General features: G+C 40.2%; 1 protein-coding gene across 1 annotated transcript in view; it reads right to left on the bottom strand.

Annotated features, from left to right (window-relative positions):
• LOC145978853 (2-aminoethylphosphonate--pyruvate transaminase-like) overlaps positions 1-17760 on the bottom strand; it is a 64314-nt gene that overhangs the window by 17794 nt on the left and 28760 nt on the right. Inside the window, exon 7 of the mRNA XM_083111737.1 lies at positions 3308-3596. Within this exon, the coding sequence (XP_082967863.1) occupies positions 3308-3596 (289 nt within the window). The remainder of the gene's footprint in view (positions 1-3307; positions 3597-17760) is intronic.

Raw genomic sequence — 17760 nt, 5'->3', positions numbered from 1 at the left:
TTCAGACAAGTATGCTGTAATTTTCTTGGAAATGTGAAAGATGACAACTACAAGGAACTTGTTAAGAACTTGTTGAAGTGTTATCAGTACATGGGGTGCAATATGTCCTTGAAAATTCACTTTTTACATTCGCATTTGGACTCTTTCGCCCCTAACTTGAGCGTGGTTAGTGACGAATGCGGCGAGAAATTTCACCAGGATATTTCTGACATGGAGAAACGATATGCAGGAAAATCGGTACAGAACATGTTAGCAGACTACTGTTGGAACCTCAAGAAAGAGGTTTCTAGTGTCAGTTACAAACGGCAGAGTTCAAGAAAGAAATTTTGAAAATGTGAGTAAAAATGTGTTTTTTCCCTTTTTTTGCATGAAATTTCTTCATAGAACAATCAAAATCGGTTCTATATATATTTTTTAATTTGTTTATATTTCATAGTTATTCACTTCAATATTTAAATCTTATTTCATGAGCAATCAAACAAAAATAATTTCAAATTTCGATGTATTATTACAAAGGGAATTAAATTTTTATTAAAAACAAAAAATGAAAATCCAGGAAAAACAATAGGTGATACAGCATTTCTACCTTCAGATTTGGATTCATACTCTTAAGGATTACCAGGAATACTAGAAAAATGTAACAACTCAACGTAGTTCAGAATACTTGTAACTTTTAATTAGGGCCGAGGCAATACCGACCAATACTTTTCCAGTATTTTGATTGTTTCCAGGGTCAAAAAATGTCATGCAACATTTTCAGTGTCACTAATCATTCTGGAAGTTATGCAAAATCTGATGTTTTCATTACGTTTTGCACCAACAAAATGTAAAAAAAACTATTTTGTGTGATTACATACCAGGTATTTTCATCATTCTGGTGCAATTATAGTAATTTAAAGCAAAACTATGATAAATTGATGTTTATAACTGGAGTGGAATATTAACCTTTTTCCGCACAAGCGTCTCGAACGAGATACCCAAATGTAACCCTCACTGTCCCAAGCATCTCGATCGAGACGCTGTGTCAAGGTCGTAGTTTTTACGTTATAACTTTTCTATTTTTGGCTAGAATTTTGATTTTATTTTTTTATATTGTTCCTAACACATGTATTTAACAGAAATGGTTTTTTGCATTTTTTTTTGTCTTCATGAAAATGGAGGTGAAAAGGCGGGAAAAGGTACTTCTCTTTTGCGGCTCTTTTCAACATCAAATTTTTGCCGATAAAGGAAGATGGGCTTTGTTGTTCTAAAACAATGCTTTTCACTCCCGTCTGTTAACTGCATTCGAAGGAAACTTGTTTATCAGTATCCGATGTCAAAATGAAAGTTGTCCGTGAGGGTGCATGCAGGGGGTGCAGGGTGGGGGAGGGGGAAGACTGGTTGTTGAATCTGCGTTGTGAGTATGGAATTTCGAAGCACGCTGAAGGAAACCTTCTTTTTTTTTTTAGCACAAGTGTCCACAGGTTGCGACAGGGGTTACCCTGCATTGTCTAAAAATAGAATTTCAAGCAGCTGCAAGAATCGCTGCTCATTTTTCACTGCGTTCTAGCTTTTCGTCCGTGAATGTTGTGCGTAGGTGTCGTTTTGTGCCCAAGTGCGAGGACATTTTTTGGGTGGTGACAATTTTTTAAAATAATTTTTGGGGGTTTTCTCCCTTCCCCCTCCATATATACGCCAAATTTGCATAAATTTTGCATTTTGTGCATTTTGACCTTTTTTCGGGGGGGGGGGGACACCATTTTTTTAAGAAAAGTATTTTTGAGGGGATTTCCCCCTTTCCCCCTCCATATGTACACCAAATGTGCATAAATTATATATCGTCTGAATCTGTGATTCATTCTGCGTACAATGGTATATCTTTCATATCTCTAGGGCATTTAGTTTCTGAGCTATAGTCATTTCAAGGTACCGCTGCATTTTGAAGCTTGAATCAGTGGCGTGCCCACCATTCCTTTTGGGGGTACAACTCAAGTTACATTGGTCATACGACAATGATGCAAATATTTTTCTGTTTCTTACATTCCAGCGATAATTTCTATGTGCATTTTGAACTTTTCTTATCCTTTTTTTCGGGGGGGGGGGGGGCGAAACCCCATTTCTTAAAAGAAAAATTATTTTCAGGGGATTTCCCCCCTTTCCCCCTCCATATATACGCCGAATGTGCATAAATTATATATCGTCTGAATCTGTGATTCATTCTGCGTACAACGGTGTATCGTTCATATCTCCAGGGCAAATAGTCTCTGAGCTAAAGTCATTTCAAGGTACCGCTGAATTTTGAAGCTTGAATCAGTGGCGTGCCGACCACTCCTTTTGGGGGTACAACTCAAGTTACATTGGTCATATGATAATAAGGCAAATATTTTTGTGTTCCTTACATGTCAGCGATCATTTCCATGTGCATGTCGACACTGTCATGTACTTTTTTCTTGGGGGGAGGGTGGGGGAACCAAATTTTTTTCCCGAAATTTTGAGAGTTAGCCCCCTCCCCCCTGCCACATATACGCCGAATTTGCATAAATTTCATATAGTCTGAATCTCTGGTTCATTCCATGTCCAACGGTATATCACTCATCTTTCTAGGGCAATTAGTCTCCGATCTACACTCATTTAATTGAAACTCTGCATTTTGCTCAAAATCGGCTCGGTACCGAGAGGCTTACATGTGAAAATGGCCTTGGGCGCCAAAAGGTTAATTAACATTTTGAAGTAATGGTATCAGTATATGTGTGTTCAAAGCAGTACTGGCTCAATCCTGCTTTTAACACAAATTTCTCATTAGGACTATATAATAGCAATATGCAAGCTTTTCTTTAAATTATATATAATTGCACACGAGATGGTCATTTAACGACAAACCCCATTTTTTCGCACAGCAATGCTGCAAAAATAATTAAAATTATATGTTTTGCATAATTTCCAGGATATTTAGACTTGGCAAAAGTTTTTCTGCCAACTCCCCAAGACAGTGAGACTCTGGGGAAGGGGGGGGGGGGGATGCCAGTATAAGTTTCACCCAATACCTTCTGGTTTCAGATAACACTGATACATTGGTATTTGTATTGGCTTGGCCCTAATTTGGACATGTGAAGATGAATGCCAGTGAAAACGTGCACTGCACAGTGAGTGGGAAAAAAAGTCCACAAGAAGATCAGATAGTGGAGTGTATGACAAGAGGCTTGCTTTCTATGCAAACTGGAGACAGATTATGATGGATTCCACAATTATAACCAGAAAACTAGGGTTAGTTTCTACACCAAGCTCATATTAGAAATGGTAACTGCATTATAAAGTGCTTGAGATGTACCTTTGCACTTCTCGATCTTGTCCCTCTTGGCCACCACAAAAGCAAAACCAGGAACTCCCTGAAGGCATTTATTGGCAGAGCTCACAACGAAGTCTATGTTGCTCTTCAGAAGGTTGAGAGGAACTGCCCCGAAGCTGCTCATGGCATCCACAAAGAAACTAGCACTCGGTTGGTACTTCTTCACAAGTTTTCCAATTCCATCAACATCATTAATAACTCCACTGCTAGTCTCGCAATGAACAGCTGCCACAAGATCATAGCGAGTCCCGGAATTCAGAGCCTTCTCCACCTGCAATGAGAAAGTATTGAATTATATTACGTATACAGGGTAATATGCACCAGATGTACTGAATGGCCATTTTTGTGACCTCCCACTATTGAAAATAGTGTTAAACGAAAAACTATTTAGAATATCTCAACGCACTCCACAAATGCTTCCAAATTCTGCTTTTACCTGGATTTCACCGGAACAAGATAAACGATAAAATCATCAGCCGTACGAGTAGATGAAGATTCCATTCTCATGATTAAAAAAAAATCATTCACCACGTCCTTATTCCTATCACGGACATATTTAATTTCTCCATGCTTTCCGACATTTCCCTCGCTTTGGAAACTTACCCAGGTACGGTATACTTAAAACAAACAACGATATCTACAGAAACAATTTTAGACCAATCTGCATCCTCCCAGCTCTGTCTAAGGCCCTTGAGCATCTTATTTGTACTCAAACCCGTGACTTCCTAGCACGAAATAACCTAATAGACCACTTTCAAACTGGGTTCCGTAGCAACCACAGCACATGCATGGCTCTCGTCAATGTAACCGACGACATAAGGTTAGCTATGGACAGTAGACAACTTACAATCCTTGTTCTTCTCGATTTTACTAAAGCTTCCCAAACCATTGACCACGAAATTCACTACACTATCATCCATATTCAGTTTTTTGGACTCTACGGTTAACTAGTTTCATTCCTATCTGCAAGGATGTCAACAATGTGTCGTCGACCTACGTCGAAGAACATCCTGGAAAAGCATCCCCTGTGGTGTCCCTCAAGGCACCGTACTGGGCCCCCTCCTGTTTACCCTGTATATAAATGACCTCATGTCTGTGCTTAACCACTGTAGGTATCACATCTATGCAGACAACTTTCAATTATATTTTTCTTTCCCTTCTCAAGAAATATTGCATACAATCGAACGTGTAAACGACCTGAAGAAAATTAACAAGTGGTCGGTAAAACACGGCTTGCTCATCAACCCGACAAAAACCCAATGTATGCTCGTAGGTTCCCCCCCCCCCCCCCCCAAGATTCTGAACAAAATTGGCAAATTAAATCTCCCTAAGCTAACGGTCAATGATATACACTTGGCTCTCTCCACTACAGTTAAAAATCTGGTAATTACTCTCAACCATCATCTTACCTGGAGAGAACACGTGACCCCAGTATGTAAAAGAGCTTTTGGTGCAGTACACTCTCTCTACAGACTTAAAAACTTCCTCCCCGAATGTAAAAAAACCAAACTTGTTCAATCTTGTGTTCCCCATAATTGATTATTGTGACACTGTTTATTCAGACGTTAATGACGAGCAAGCTAGATGCCTGCAGCGAACCCAGAATGCCAGTATTCGCTTCGTTTTTGACACAAAATATTCTGAACATTTGACGTCGTATTATGTGAATGTCGAGTGGCTGAAATTAAGTGATAAACAGATTTACCACAACCTTGTCCTACTGTACAAAGCCCTAGAAATAAAAGATCAAAATTACCTCTCCAGGCAGTTTCCATATTTTTCAGACTTTCACTCCAACAATACCAAATCACGTGAAAAATCTCCATTATCCATTCCAATCCACAGATCTAACTTCTACGCAAATTCTTTTACCATTACCTCTGCAGGACACTGGAACAGACAGCCTCCCGAAATCCAAGCAACTTCCTTAATTGTAACATTCAAAAGACAATTAAAATCACACATGTTAAACATTTTGGACCTAGAATGAATTCCCAGAAAACAATGCATAATACTTTTAGCTAACGAAATTTGCTTTCTCTATAGGTATTTGTGTGTGAATATGTGTGCATGCAACAATTGCATGTTTTGTGAAGTGTTGTGGCCGATGGACATGCAGGAGCAAAAAGTGCTTGTTTTGTATTTGCACCTGTGACGTCTTGCGACGTTGAAAGATCCTTTTCAGATTACAAGAACATTTTATCGGGACGATGGCAGTGTATGACAGCTGAAAACTGGAGAAGTACCTAGTGGTTCACTCTGTAACAAAACATAAGTAAGACCTGTGTGCATTAATTCTTCTTGAATTTAGATATTCTACAATAATTTGTGATGTGAAAAGTAATTAATAGTTGACAAAATTGGTACATGTTGCTTTGTTTTTTTAGTTTATAAATTTGATGCACATTTTAATTTTAACAATTTATGTCCTTAAAATTATGTTGAATACGTTCAAATAAAATAAATATGCAGCAGAATTCTTGAGATTGCTTGGATACTTGATTATTATTAATATTGCATATTCTTTGATACTACATATTTAGCTACATATTTTATCAATTATTGTTACATATTTTGTACTTTGATACTACATAAAAATCCAAGCTCTAGTCATCAGCAAACAACAGGGCCTTCATCTCTTCCTCTCCTATCTTCTTCCCCACCTCTTCGTTAATTGCATCCATTGTAATTATGAAGAGCAGTGGGGAAAGAGCACTTCCCTGTTTTAGTCCATTACTTATACTGAACCACTCCATTCTTCCCACTGGTGTCTTCACACAGCTCTGGTTGGCCTTGTATGTGCTCTGTACGCACTCTCTTTCTCAACTCATTTCTCTCTCAGAGCCTTCCAAATCTTTGTCCTGTCCATGCTATCATATGCCCTTTCTATATCTAGGAATGCCATAATCAAATCATTTCCATGCTCGTAGTGCCTTTCCTGTATTTGCCTTATGGTGAGTATCAGGTGTACTGTTCATCTGCCTCTTCTAAATCCATACTGTTCCTCTCTCATGTTCAGCTCTGTTACTTCCCTTATTCTTTTCTCTGATATTTTCTCACACACCTTTGCTGAGTGGCACATTAGTGTTATTCCTCTGTAGTTTTTACATTCCTTTCTGTCCCCCTTCTTGAATATGGGAACTATTATTCCCTTTGTCCAATCTCTTGGCACTTCTCTCTCTTAGCACACTGTTTTCATCATTCTGTACAGCCACTGAACACCAATCACTCCTGCTCCTAATATCATTTCCTCGAGCACTTTATCTACTCCAGGTACTCAACCTCTCTTCATTCTCTTCAGTGCTTCCTCCACTTCTTTCCATGTGAGATTAGTCTTTTCCTTCCTGTTTTCTTTTACCTTCACTTCATGTTCATTTCCTTTTTTCACGTTCAGCAATTTCTCAAAATGATTTCTCCACATTCTCCTTATTTCTTCATCCTCTTCTACAAAGTTTCCCCTTTCATCCCTTAGCATACAGCTGTCTCCTCTTTCTCTCACTAATCCATACAATACAGGGTCCGTTCTGAAAGTATCCGAACTTATTTATTTGCAAACAATTTATTGATGACAATTACAACTGTTGTCAATATTCTTCAATGTAGGCACCTTCAGCCTCAATACAGCGAGTATAGAGACTTTTCCACTGTTCACAGCAGTCCTGGAAGTCCTTGACTGACACCCTCTTTAATGCTGCGGTCGTGGCAGCTTGAACCTCTTCAATTGACGCAAAACGCTTCCCCTTGAGCACCCTTTTGACCTTGGGAAACAAAAAGAAGACAGCCGGTGCCAAGTCCAGGCTGTAAGGGGGATGAGGCAGTGTTGCCACGCATACGTTGGCAGAAAACTCACCTACCAACAGCGCTGTGTGAGCCGGCACGTTGTCGTGGTGAAGCACCCACCTGTCGGCGACGTCAGAGCAGACGCGCTGGACCCTCAGTCGGAGACGCTGAAGCACTGTTTTGTAGTAAGCTGCATTCACGGTGGTCCCAGCAGGTACAAACTCTTTGTGCACAACCCCCTTCGCGTCGAAAAGACAAGGAGCATTGTCTTCACCTTTGATTTTGACATCCGAGCATTCTTTTGACGAGGGAACATGGGGGTGTGCCATTCTGAACTTTGTCTCTTGCTTTCGGGGTCATACTCGAATAGCCAGGTTTCATCCCCGGTTATCACTCGGTCGAGAAACGTTTCGTCACCGTCCACACGTTCCACAATTTCGCGGTGTAAGCCCATAGTGTAATATTGCTCATGAATGACGGATGGAAACTCAACAGACAGGTGACTCTGGAAGGTTCTGCCATTGGCTGGGCTTCTGCGCTGGTCGAGCGAGAAGTTTAGCGTGGCAGATCCTTGCCGACTACGAGAGACTTCTGACGTACTGGACACTGGCTGGACAGGCTGAGTATATTGCATTACAGTCTATCGCCCTTTATAGGCCCTCATGGCCGGGTGTAATTTACCTAAAGTCCATTGATTTATTTTGAGTTCTTAAAAGTGCAAGAAAAGGAAATTGTTTTAGTTTAGATTTTTTTAGGTGGATTGCTCCGGGTCATGTTGGCTGTGGGGGGTTTTGGGCTGGGCTGCGATTTGCTCCGACTCGTGTAGCCTTTACTTACTGACTGCTGACTATCAAATGGGACAAATTAAACTAGGTTAACTGGGAGATAATCCATAGACATTTCTGTTGAATTAATTGTATTTGGAAAGTATAAATACTAATATGTTTTGTAATAAATATTGGGTTAACGAATATTAAGTTCCAATTGTATACTTTAAGTACCTAATATATGATCATCCACTGCGCCGATAAGACAATCCTCGTCTCACTTCTTTGGTATTAAAGGGGAAACAAGAGACGTAGAGGATTATAAGAGCAGAGCATGGTTACATGCTGGTTCTGTCTCTGGTACTTATGTACAATTGGCTATCAATATATCAATATTTCTAGTTTGGTTAGACTGTAAATGGTGCGGTACTATGGCTACCTCCCAGAATTATTATACTGCAGATATTACGGGAACAGTGGATGGGAGGAATTTTGTTCCGCCTTTTCCTCCACTTTCATCAACTCAAAAAGAACATTCTGCTTTGCAGTTGGTAAATGAATTTGTTGGACCCTTTCAAAACACTCCAGAAAATGCCCAAGGACGACAAAGGGAGGGGGAAGATGTAGAAACGTACATAAAGGTACCTTGTAAACCCCGGTGGGTGAATAAACGCCCAAGTAAGCCTTTGGAAAGTTCGTCGTCGTCGGATGAAGACGTACGAGTATTATATAATAGGTCCGATTTGAGAAAGTTAAACATGGAAATGGCCAAAGAAAATTTGACTCAATTAATAGCTACTGTACCTATAGTTAAGGACATTAATGCTGAAAGCCTGTATAGATTTTTGTATGTATTGCAGGGTATTAAAGACAGAAAAATGTTTCCTTCTCACGAGATTATGCTCACAGTTTTACCAAAATTAAATACTGAAATGGGTAAATTATGGATGAAATGTATAATTGAAAATATCCCTTGGAATGATGTAGTTCAAATGATCTTAAATAAGTATGCAACTTCTATTGGGAGGCAGTATTTATGTTATAAATATGTAATGGGTAATCAAAGAGACAATGAAACTCCATTAGAGTATTTAGACAGTAGAGTTCGAGCTGCTAAGATTTTGCAGTTTGATATTGATGAAAGTACATTTGTAAGTTATCTTGTGGATAGACTTAAACCTCAGTATTCCCAAAAATTGTATCTAATGGGGATACCTACTACTTTAAATGACTTACAGAACGAGTTGAAAGTTTTAGAAAAACTTTCTTATTTGTCCAAAGATTTTTGGGGATTGCCTAATATGGAACGACAATTCAAGGCTAAAGGTCATGCATTCAAAGACTATACGCTCAAATATTGTCGTAAATGTTCAGCAAGTGATCATTTTGAGCGATGGTGTCCGATGCAGGTGAGAGGTGCTCAATTTGCTTTGCAAGGATTGCGTAGTGACAAAGGACCCAGACAAGGTGGTGAAACTAATGTGACTGCTATGTTTGTTGACTGTAAAATCAATAATCTGAATTTATTGGCATGTTTAGATTCTGCGTCAACATATAGTTTAATTAGTGAAAGTCTATTGGAACGAATAAAGACTAGGGGAACTGTTCGAGAATGGGACCTTGATATGCAAGTGATAGTTGGTAACAACAACCTTATGAATATTAATAAAGGAGTTATGTTAAATGTTGGTCTTGGAAATTTATCGTGGACCACAACTTTTCATGTTTGCAAAAACATGCCTCTAGACTTAGTGCTTGGTGTGAGATTTCAGAAACAGTGCCACATGGTGATTAACTATTTAGAACAAATTGTTGGTTTTTCCGGAAGTGATGAGAAAATCCCTATTAAATGGACATCTGAAAGCTTATGCAAAAATTTTCGTGTTTTACAGAATATAGGTCAAAGACAAAGACAAGATCGTCCTTCATTTCCTGTACGTTCTCCTGCCCAGGGTTCAGCCAGCACAGGCCGAGGTGTCGGAGCTCGGTCTTATCAGCGCACGAGAACTGACCAAGGTCAACATGTAGCTTCCAGCAGGCAGCAGGTGCGAACCAAGAAAACTTCGTCAGAAATGTAAACAATGGTAAGAACTCCTTTCGGAGCCAGTCCAGGACTTCGTGGAGGCCACGAGAGAGAAGGCGTGGACTCGAATCCAGAGCTTCTGATGTTTCTGGCGCATCTTTTGGACAGTTTGCATTAGAGGATACTGAACAACAGTTATGTAAGTTGAAAAGTGAATTTTCTGATGTTATTACTTCTAAGCTAGGACATTTAAAGAACTTTTCGTATAAAATTAAATTATATGATAATGTTCCTGTACATCGGAGTCCATATTTTGTTCCACCATCTAAACAACAGGAACTAGATGGAGTAATTACTGAATTATTAGAACAAAACATTATTGAAGCATCTTCGTCACCGTACGCAGCACCTTGCTTTGTAATTCCTTCTTCAGGGGCAACTAAAAGACTTATTTGTGATTATTCTGCAGTGAATAAGAAAATAATCTATGATGCGCACCCAGTGGCTAATATGGAAGAAACTATGGCTCAATTGAGTCAGGGGAGAGTATTTTCTGTTATTGATTTGAAAAGAGCGTTCAACCAGGTAAACTTGGATGAATCTAGTAGAGATGTAACAGCCTTTGTAACTCCCAATAATCAGTATAGATATAAGGTCATTCCTTTTGGCATTATTATTGGGCCAAGTTGCATGTCACGAGTTATGAACCAAGTTTTTCATGATTATAAGGGAAGGTTTTTACATTTATTTTGTGATGACATAATTGTTCATAGTGCTAATGAGAAAGAACATCTGGGACATTTACGTTTAGTACTGCAGAGATTACGAGAATATGGGTTAACTATTTCCCCCAATAAAAGTTGTTTTTTGAAAAGGAGAATAAAATTCTTGGGATTTATTGTGGGGCAAGGAAATTGTGAAATGGATCCAGACAGAATTGAAGCTATTCAAAATCTCCCTTCGCCGAGAAATTTAAAAGGATTATTAAGATTATTGGGTACCTTAAATTTTTATTCTAAATTTATTCCAGAGTATTCTACTGTGGTAGCTCCCTTAAATGAAATCCGGACACCCAAAATAAAATTTTATTGGGGTTCTAGGCAACAAGAGGCACTAGAAAAAATTAAAACTCTATTTAGAGAACATGTAATTTTGAAATTGCCTGACTTAAATAAACCGTTTGTTATTTAATGTGATGGGTCCTTGAGAGGATTCGGCTCTTGTCTTTTACAAGCTGATGAAAATAATAATCTGAGACCAGTGGCGTTCTTTTCTAAAAGATTAAAAGAAGTTGATAGAAAACGAACAATTTATGAGATTGAACTTATAAGTTTAATGCAAGCCATATCACGTTTTGAATACTGTTTGAAAATTCAGCCTTTTATTATTCAATTAGATAATATGAGCCTGTTATATGGTTAAACAATCTAGGAAATATTCCAAATATGCGAGATGGATGGAGAAACTCTCTTGTTATAAGTTTGAAGTGGTGCACATACCCTCTAAGCAAAATGTGACTTCTGATTTATTATCTCGTATGTATGATTGGAGAGATTATCAAACGGAAGAATTGGATTCTGATTATGTTAGTAATGTTAATTTGGCCATGTTGGTAAACCCATTTCATGCCGATACCTTGAAGAAAGAAATGTTGAAAGATCAGGAATTGGCCAATATTATGAGACAAATGGAGCAAGGTATAAATTTCCCAAATTATAAATTGCATCGAGGGTTCTTATACAAAAGAACTAAAGCCAAGAATTTTCCTTATAGGATATGTGTACCAGATAATTTGAAACATCCTTTAATATTATATTATCACACTAATATGCGAACAGGATCTCATGGTAATTGGTTGAAAACACTTAAGCGTCTACAGAGACACGTTACTTGGGAACATATGTCTCAAGATGTTAAGGATTTAGTTCAATCTTGTGATGTATGTCAACGAGCTAAGTGTAAAAACACAACCCCTGAAAATATATTAACGTCTGAAATTGTAACAATTCCTATGAAAAGGTTGTACATAGATATTTGTGGACCATTACCTGTCTCTAATGGTTATAAATATATTTTTGTTCTGGTAGATGGAGCATCAAAATTTTGTATATTTGAGCCTATTAGGAAATTGAGTTCAAGGGTATTGATTGATAAATTAGATCATATATTTTTGACTTATGGCTATTGTTATGAGATTGTATCAGACAATGCTTCATATTTTGTATCAGATGCATTTACCAGTTATTTATTTAACCATGGAATTCAGCATATTAGATTATCTGTTGGCAATCCTCAGGCCAATTTAAGTGAAAGATACATACGTACTTTGAAAACTGCCTTGAGATGTTATTATTCAGCAGATCAAACTAAATGGCATGAAGGTTTGAAAAAGATACAGTACTCATGGTGGTTGCGGTAAACGCGGTTTAAAATTACTTACGTGAAATTTAAAAGATTTCGTAATTCCGCTTTGCACAATTTAATGGTTCAATCCTATTGATTTCGAAGATCCACTGTCTTCATTCACAAAAGGGTACGGCGTTTGAAGCGGAGATGGTACCGCATCAGTACCTTGTTTGTTCCCGGGCGGCGGTGGTTGCGATTTTTCCCGTTCGGCAGCACTGGCGCGCGCATCTTGGTTTGCGTCGTCTGCTTCCTGTTGTCCAGTGGCGTTGTCAGTTGGGGGTTGGGGGGCTGGGCCGTGTTGCTCGGTAATGTGCCGTTCCTGTTCCCCGCGTGGCTGGAGGGGGGGTCGAGTATGTGCATAGCATCTTTTCTTTTTCAGGTCGGGGATGTTTCTGAGGACAGGGTGCCAAGTTGGGTGTGCTTGTCCATTGTCCAGGTTTAGTGCTGGTTTCTGCTGGATGATAGCATGGGTTTCTTTGATGGTGTTTTCTATGACAGAGCCGGTTGGGTGAAGTATGAATATGGAGGAGATGGTGTGGTTAGTGGAGTGGAGGTGTTGGGAGAGGCCTGATTTAGGTGTGTCGTTTTTGGAATCTTTTTACATGTTCGTTAATCCGTTCTTGGACGGTGCGGATGGTTCTGCCAATGTAGGTGTTGTGGCATTAGCATGTGGTCTTGTAGACACCGGGGGATGCAAGTTTGGGTAGGTAGTATCTCTTGAAGTTGGGTAGTGCCCTTCCGATTTGTGATATGGGTTTGTGTGCTACTCGGATGTTGAAGGGTTTGAGGGCCTTGGCAAATTTTCCAGATGTGGTGGGGTGGTATGGAAAGGTGATCCATTTGGGTTTAGGATTTTGGTTCGGGTTATCTCTGTTTCTTGGATGTCTGAACTGGGTTTCTGTTTTTGCGCACCACATGGATAGTTGGCGCTCGGTGTAACCGTTGTTTAGGCCTATTTCCGTTACGCACGCTATTTCATCTTGCAGGTCATCTTCTGTGCAGCTGTGTGTGAAGGCTCTTCTGTAAAAGTTCATCCATACTCCAGCTTTCTGTTTTGGTGGGTGGTTGGATTTTGCATGGATATACTGGGTGCCCGAACCTGGTTTCCTGTATACGGATGTGACGAACTTGTCTTGGAGTCGTCGGATGCTGAGGTCGAGAAAGTTGAGGCGGCCATTTTGTTCCCTTTCAACGATGAAGTTTATGTTGGGATGTATGTTATTGAGGGCAGTTAGGAGAAGGGTTAGGTCCTCTTCCTGTTTGTAAATGACTATGGTGTCATCGGCATTTCTTTTGTATCTTATATGAGCAAACTCTGGTTGGGTGAGAATTGACTATGATTCTCAAGGGGGTTCCTGGTTTGTGAGATAGTGAAAAGAAGAAACTAAGGAACACCCACCCCAGCCTTCCCTGTGCATATGGCATACCAAAAACTCACAAACCAGGAACTCCCCTTGAGAATCATAGTGGCCGGCTTCAATCAACCAAGTGTCCACCTAACCAAATGGTTCCTCCAGAAACTGACCGCCCACAATGACAAACTCACCTACTGCCTAAAAAACAGCCTCGAGGCAAAAGAATTTGTCACCTCTTTTGTCAAAGCCGACAACTGCAAACTAGCCAGCATAGACGTAGTGGACATGTACTCCTCCATCCCGATCAGCCTTGCACTTGACTCCACCAGAACTTGGCTACTCAGCAATAACACGCCTCCATTTGTAACTGATGAAATCTGCAACCTTCTACAAGCCTGCCTCACCCACAACTATTTCCAGTTCGAGGACAGTTTCTTCCACCAGACAGGGGGCCTAGCGATGGGCAACCCCCTTTCTGCACCCCTATCCAACATAGTGCTGCATGTGGCCGAGAAGTCAATTCTCACCCAACCAGAGTTTGCTCATATAAGATACAAAAGATATGCCGATGACACCATAGTCATTTACAAACAGGAAGAGGACCTAACCCTTCTCCTAACTGCCCTCAATAACATACATCCCAACATAAACTTCATCGTTGAAAGGGAACAAAATGGCCGCCTCAACTTTCTCGACCTCAGCATCCGACGACTCCAAGACAAGTTCGTCACATCCGTATACAGGAAACCAGGTTCGGGCACCCAGTATATCCATGCAAAATCCAACCACCCACCAAAACAGAAAGCTGGAGTATGGATGAACTTTTACAGAAGAGCCTTCACACACAGCTGCACAGAAGATGACCTGCAAGATGAAATAGCGTGCGTAACGGAAATAGGCCTAAACAACGGTTACACCGAGCGCCAACTATCCATGTGGTGCGCAAAAACAGAAACCCAGTTCAGACATCCAAGAAACAGAGATAACCCGAACCAAAATCCTAAACCCAAATGGATCGCCTTTCCATACCACCCCACCACATCTGGAAAATTTGCCAAGGCCCTCAAACCCTTCAACATCCGAGTAGCACACAAACCCATATCACAAATCGGAAGGGCACTACCCAACTTCAAGAGATACTACCTACCCAAACTTGCATCCCCCGGTGTCTACAAGACCACATGCCAATGCCACAACACCTACATTGGCAGAACCATCCGCACCGTCCAAGAACGGATTAACGAACATGTAAAAGATTCCAAAAACGACACACCTAAATCAGGCCTCTCCCAACACCTCCACTCCACTAACCACACCATCTCCTCCATATCCATACTTCACCCAACGGCTCTGTCATAGAAAACACCATCAAAGAAATCCATGCTATCATCCAGCAGAAACCAGCACTAAACCTGGACAATGGACAAGCACACCCAACTTGGCACCCTGTCCTCAGAAAGATCCCCGACCTGAAAAAGAAAAGATGCTATGCACATACTCGACCCCCCTCCAGCCACGCGGGGAACAGGAATGGCACATTACCGAGCAACACGGCCCAGCCCCCCAACTGACAACGCCACCGGACAACAGGAAGCAGACGACGCAAACCAAGATGCGCGCGCCAGTGCTGCCGAACGGGAAAAATCGCAACCACCGCCGCCCGGGAACAAACAAGGTACTGACGCGGTACCATCTCCGCTTCAAACGCCGTACCCTTTTGTGAATGAAGACAGTGGATCTTCGAAATTAATAGGATTGAACCATTAAATTGTGCAATGCGCAATTACGATATCTTTTAAATTTCACGTAAGTAAGATACAGTATAGTTTAAATTGTTCATACCATCATACATTGAAGTATACTCCGTCGGAATTGTTTTTGGGACGACAATTGTGGGATCCATTGGAAGTCCAATGGCAATTATCTGATATGGATTTTAATGTAGCAGATGGTAATTTGCAAGATAAATGGAAAAATGCTATCAGAAATATGCAAAGGGAATGGGAAAAGAGAAAACAATTGTATAAGAAGCGATATGCACCCATAACGTTTCAAGTCAATGACAAAGTATTAGTTAGGACAAAGATTAAATCTTCCTTAGAGGACAAGATAACTAAAAATCTTTCTAATATGTACGAGGGTCCATATTTTATAAGTAAATTTCTAACAGAGAATTCAGTTCTGGTTAAGAAAGTTGATGATGACAAGGTATGTTCCAAAGTACATGTACATAAATTGAAAAGATATTTGGAGCCCAGGAGAGGCAATAATAGGTAATTTTATACATGGATCGACAAGATCTCGACTATGTAAGGTTAATTAAGGATTCTCTCATTATATAAATGTAAATTATTGTAGATTTGGTGTAGGTTGACTGTATTATAGTAAGAATGAATGGTGTATGTTTGTAAACTTGTACTGGTACCAGTTTGTTTTCTTTTTCTTTTTGAATATTTACAGGCGATGGAGTTGGAGGGATGACATGCGCAAACCCATATAACTATTACAAAACCTCGCTCTAAAGCTTGAAACTTGGTTATGTAAGAAGAGTATGTTTGTAATGTGAATTCTAAAAAGATATGTGTAACTAGTAGTACACTATGTGCTAGAAAATTGTAATTTTTGGGGGAGAGGTTGTTTTGTAAGCCCATAGTGTAATATTGCTCATGAATGACGGATGGAAACTCAACAGACAGGTGACTCTGGAAGGTTCTGCCATTGGCTGGGCTTCTGCGCTGGTCGAGCGAGAAGTTTAGCGTGGCAGATCCTTGCCGACTACGAGAGACTTCTGACGTACTGGACACTGGCTGGACAGGCTGAGTATATTGCATTACAGTCTATCGCCCTTTATAGGCCCTCATGGCCGGGTGTAATTTACCTAAAGTCCATTGATTTATTTTGAGTTCTTAAAAGTGCAAGAAAAGGAAATTGTTTTAGTTTAGATTTTTTAGGTGGATTGCTCCGGGTCATGTTGGCTGTGGGGGGTTTTGGGCTGGGCTGCGATTTGCTCCGACTCGTGTAGCCTTTACTTACTGACTGCTGACTATCAAATGGGACAAATTAAACTAGGTTAACTGGGAGATAATCCATAGACATTTCTGTTGAATTAATTGTATTTGGAAAGTATAAATACTAATATGTTTTGTAATAAATATTGGGTTAACGAATATTAAGTTCCAATTGTATACTTTAAGTACCTAATATATGATCATCCACTGCGCCGATAAGACAATCCTCGTCTCACTTCTTTGGTATTAAAGGGGAAACAAGAGACGTAGAGGATTATAGCGGGCAATTTGCACATGACACTGCATTTAATCGTCCGTCAAAATCTTCAGAAACATTTTTGCACAGATTTTGCGCATGTTCAAGTTTTGGGTAACAATTTCAAAAACTTACATTTTCGCCAGTCCCACTTCCTCTGCAATCATCTGGAGACATGAACGCCTGTCTTTGTCTAACAGAGCTTTCACACAGCCACATTTTCCTCCATTTTTGACGTGGACGGCCTCCCCGAGTGTTGTTCGTCCTCTACTACCTCCCGTCCTTCCTTGAACGCTGTGTGCTATGTTTAAGCCTCCTGTAGCATGCTTAAAGTCTCCATAAAGTTTGTTTTCAATTTAACACAAAATTTCACAGCGTAGTGTTGTTCCAAAGTGCGCTCCATTTTCACCAAATCCACCAACTGCAAATTCTCAACGCGACGTTTTTTCCATGTACACAACACGAGCGATTGCACCTCAACCACTGCTTGCAGGCAACTGAGCGAGGCCTTGTTTTGAAGGTTAAGGTCCCCACTGCCACCTGGTGCAGCTTACCCAAACCCTCGACCGATTCTCGCTCTGCGCTGCGGTAAATTCGGATACTTTCAGAACGGACCCGGTACTTTCTTGTTCCCATCTACATTTTCTTCTAGCACTTTGGCCCATTCTTCCATCCACTTTCTTCTTTCCTCCTTTACGACTGCTCTTGCCTCTCTTCTTTTCCATGTATCCTTTTCATGCATTTTGTGATTTAACTTTGAACCTTTTTCTAAATGCATCATTTTTGTTTTTCACTGCCACTCTAGTTCACCCATTCCACCATGGTGTTTCTTTCTTCGTT

The sequence above is a fragment of the Lepisma saccharinum genome, chromosome 25 (genome assembly GCF_977018435.1).
Source record: "Lepisma saccharinum chromosome 25, izLepSacc3.1, whole genome shotgun sequence".
Taxonomy (NCBI): Eukaryota; Metazoa; Arthropoda; class Insecta; order Zygentoma; family Lepismatidae; genus Lepisma; species Lepisma saccharinum.
Note: the sequence above shows the minus strand (reverse complement) of the source record. Positions and strands in the feature narration are given on the sequence as shown.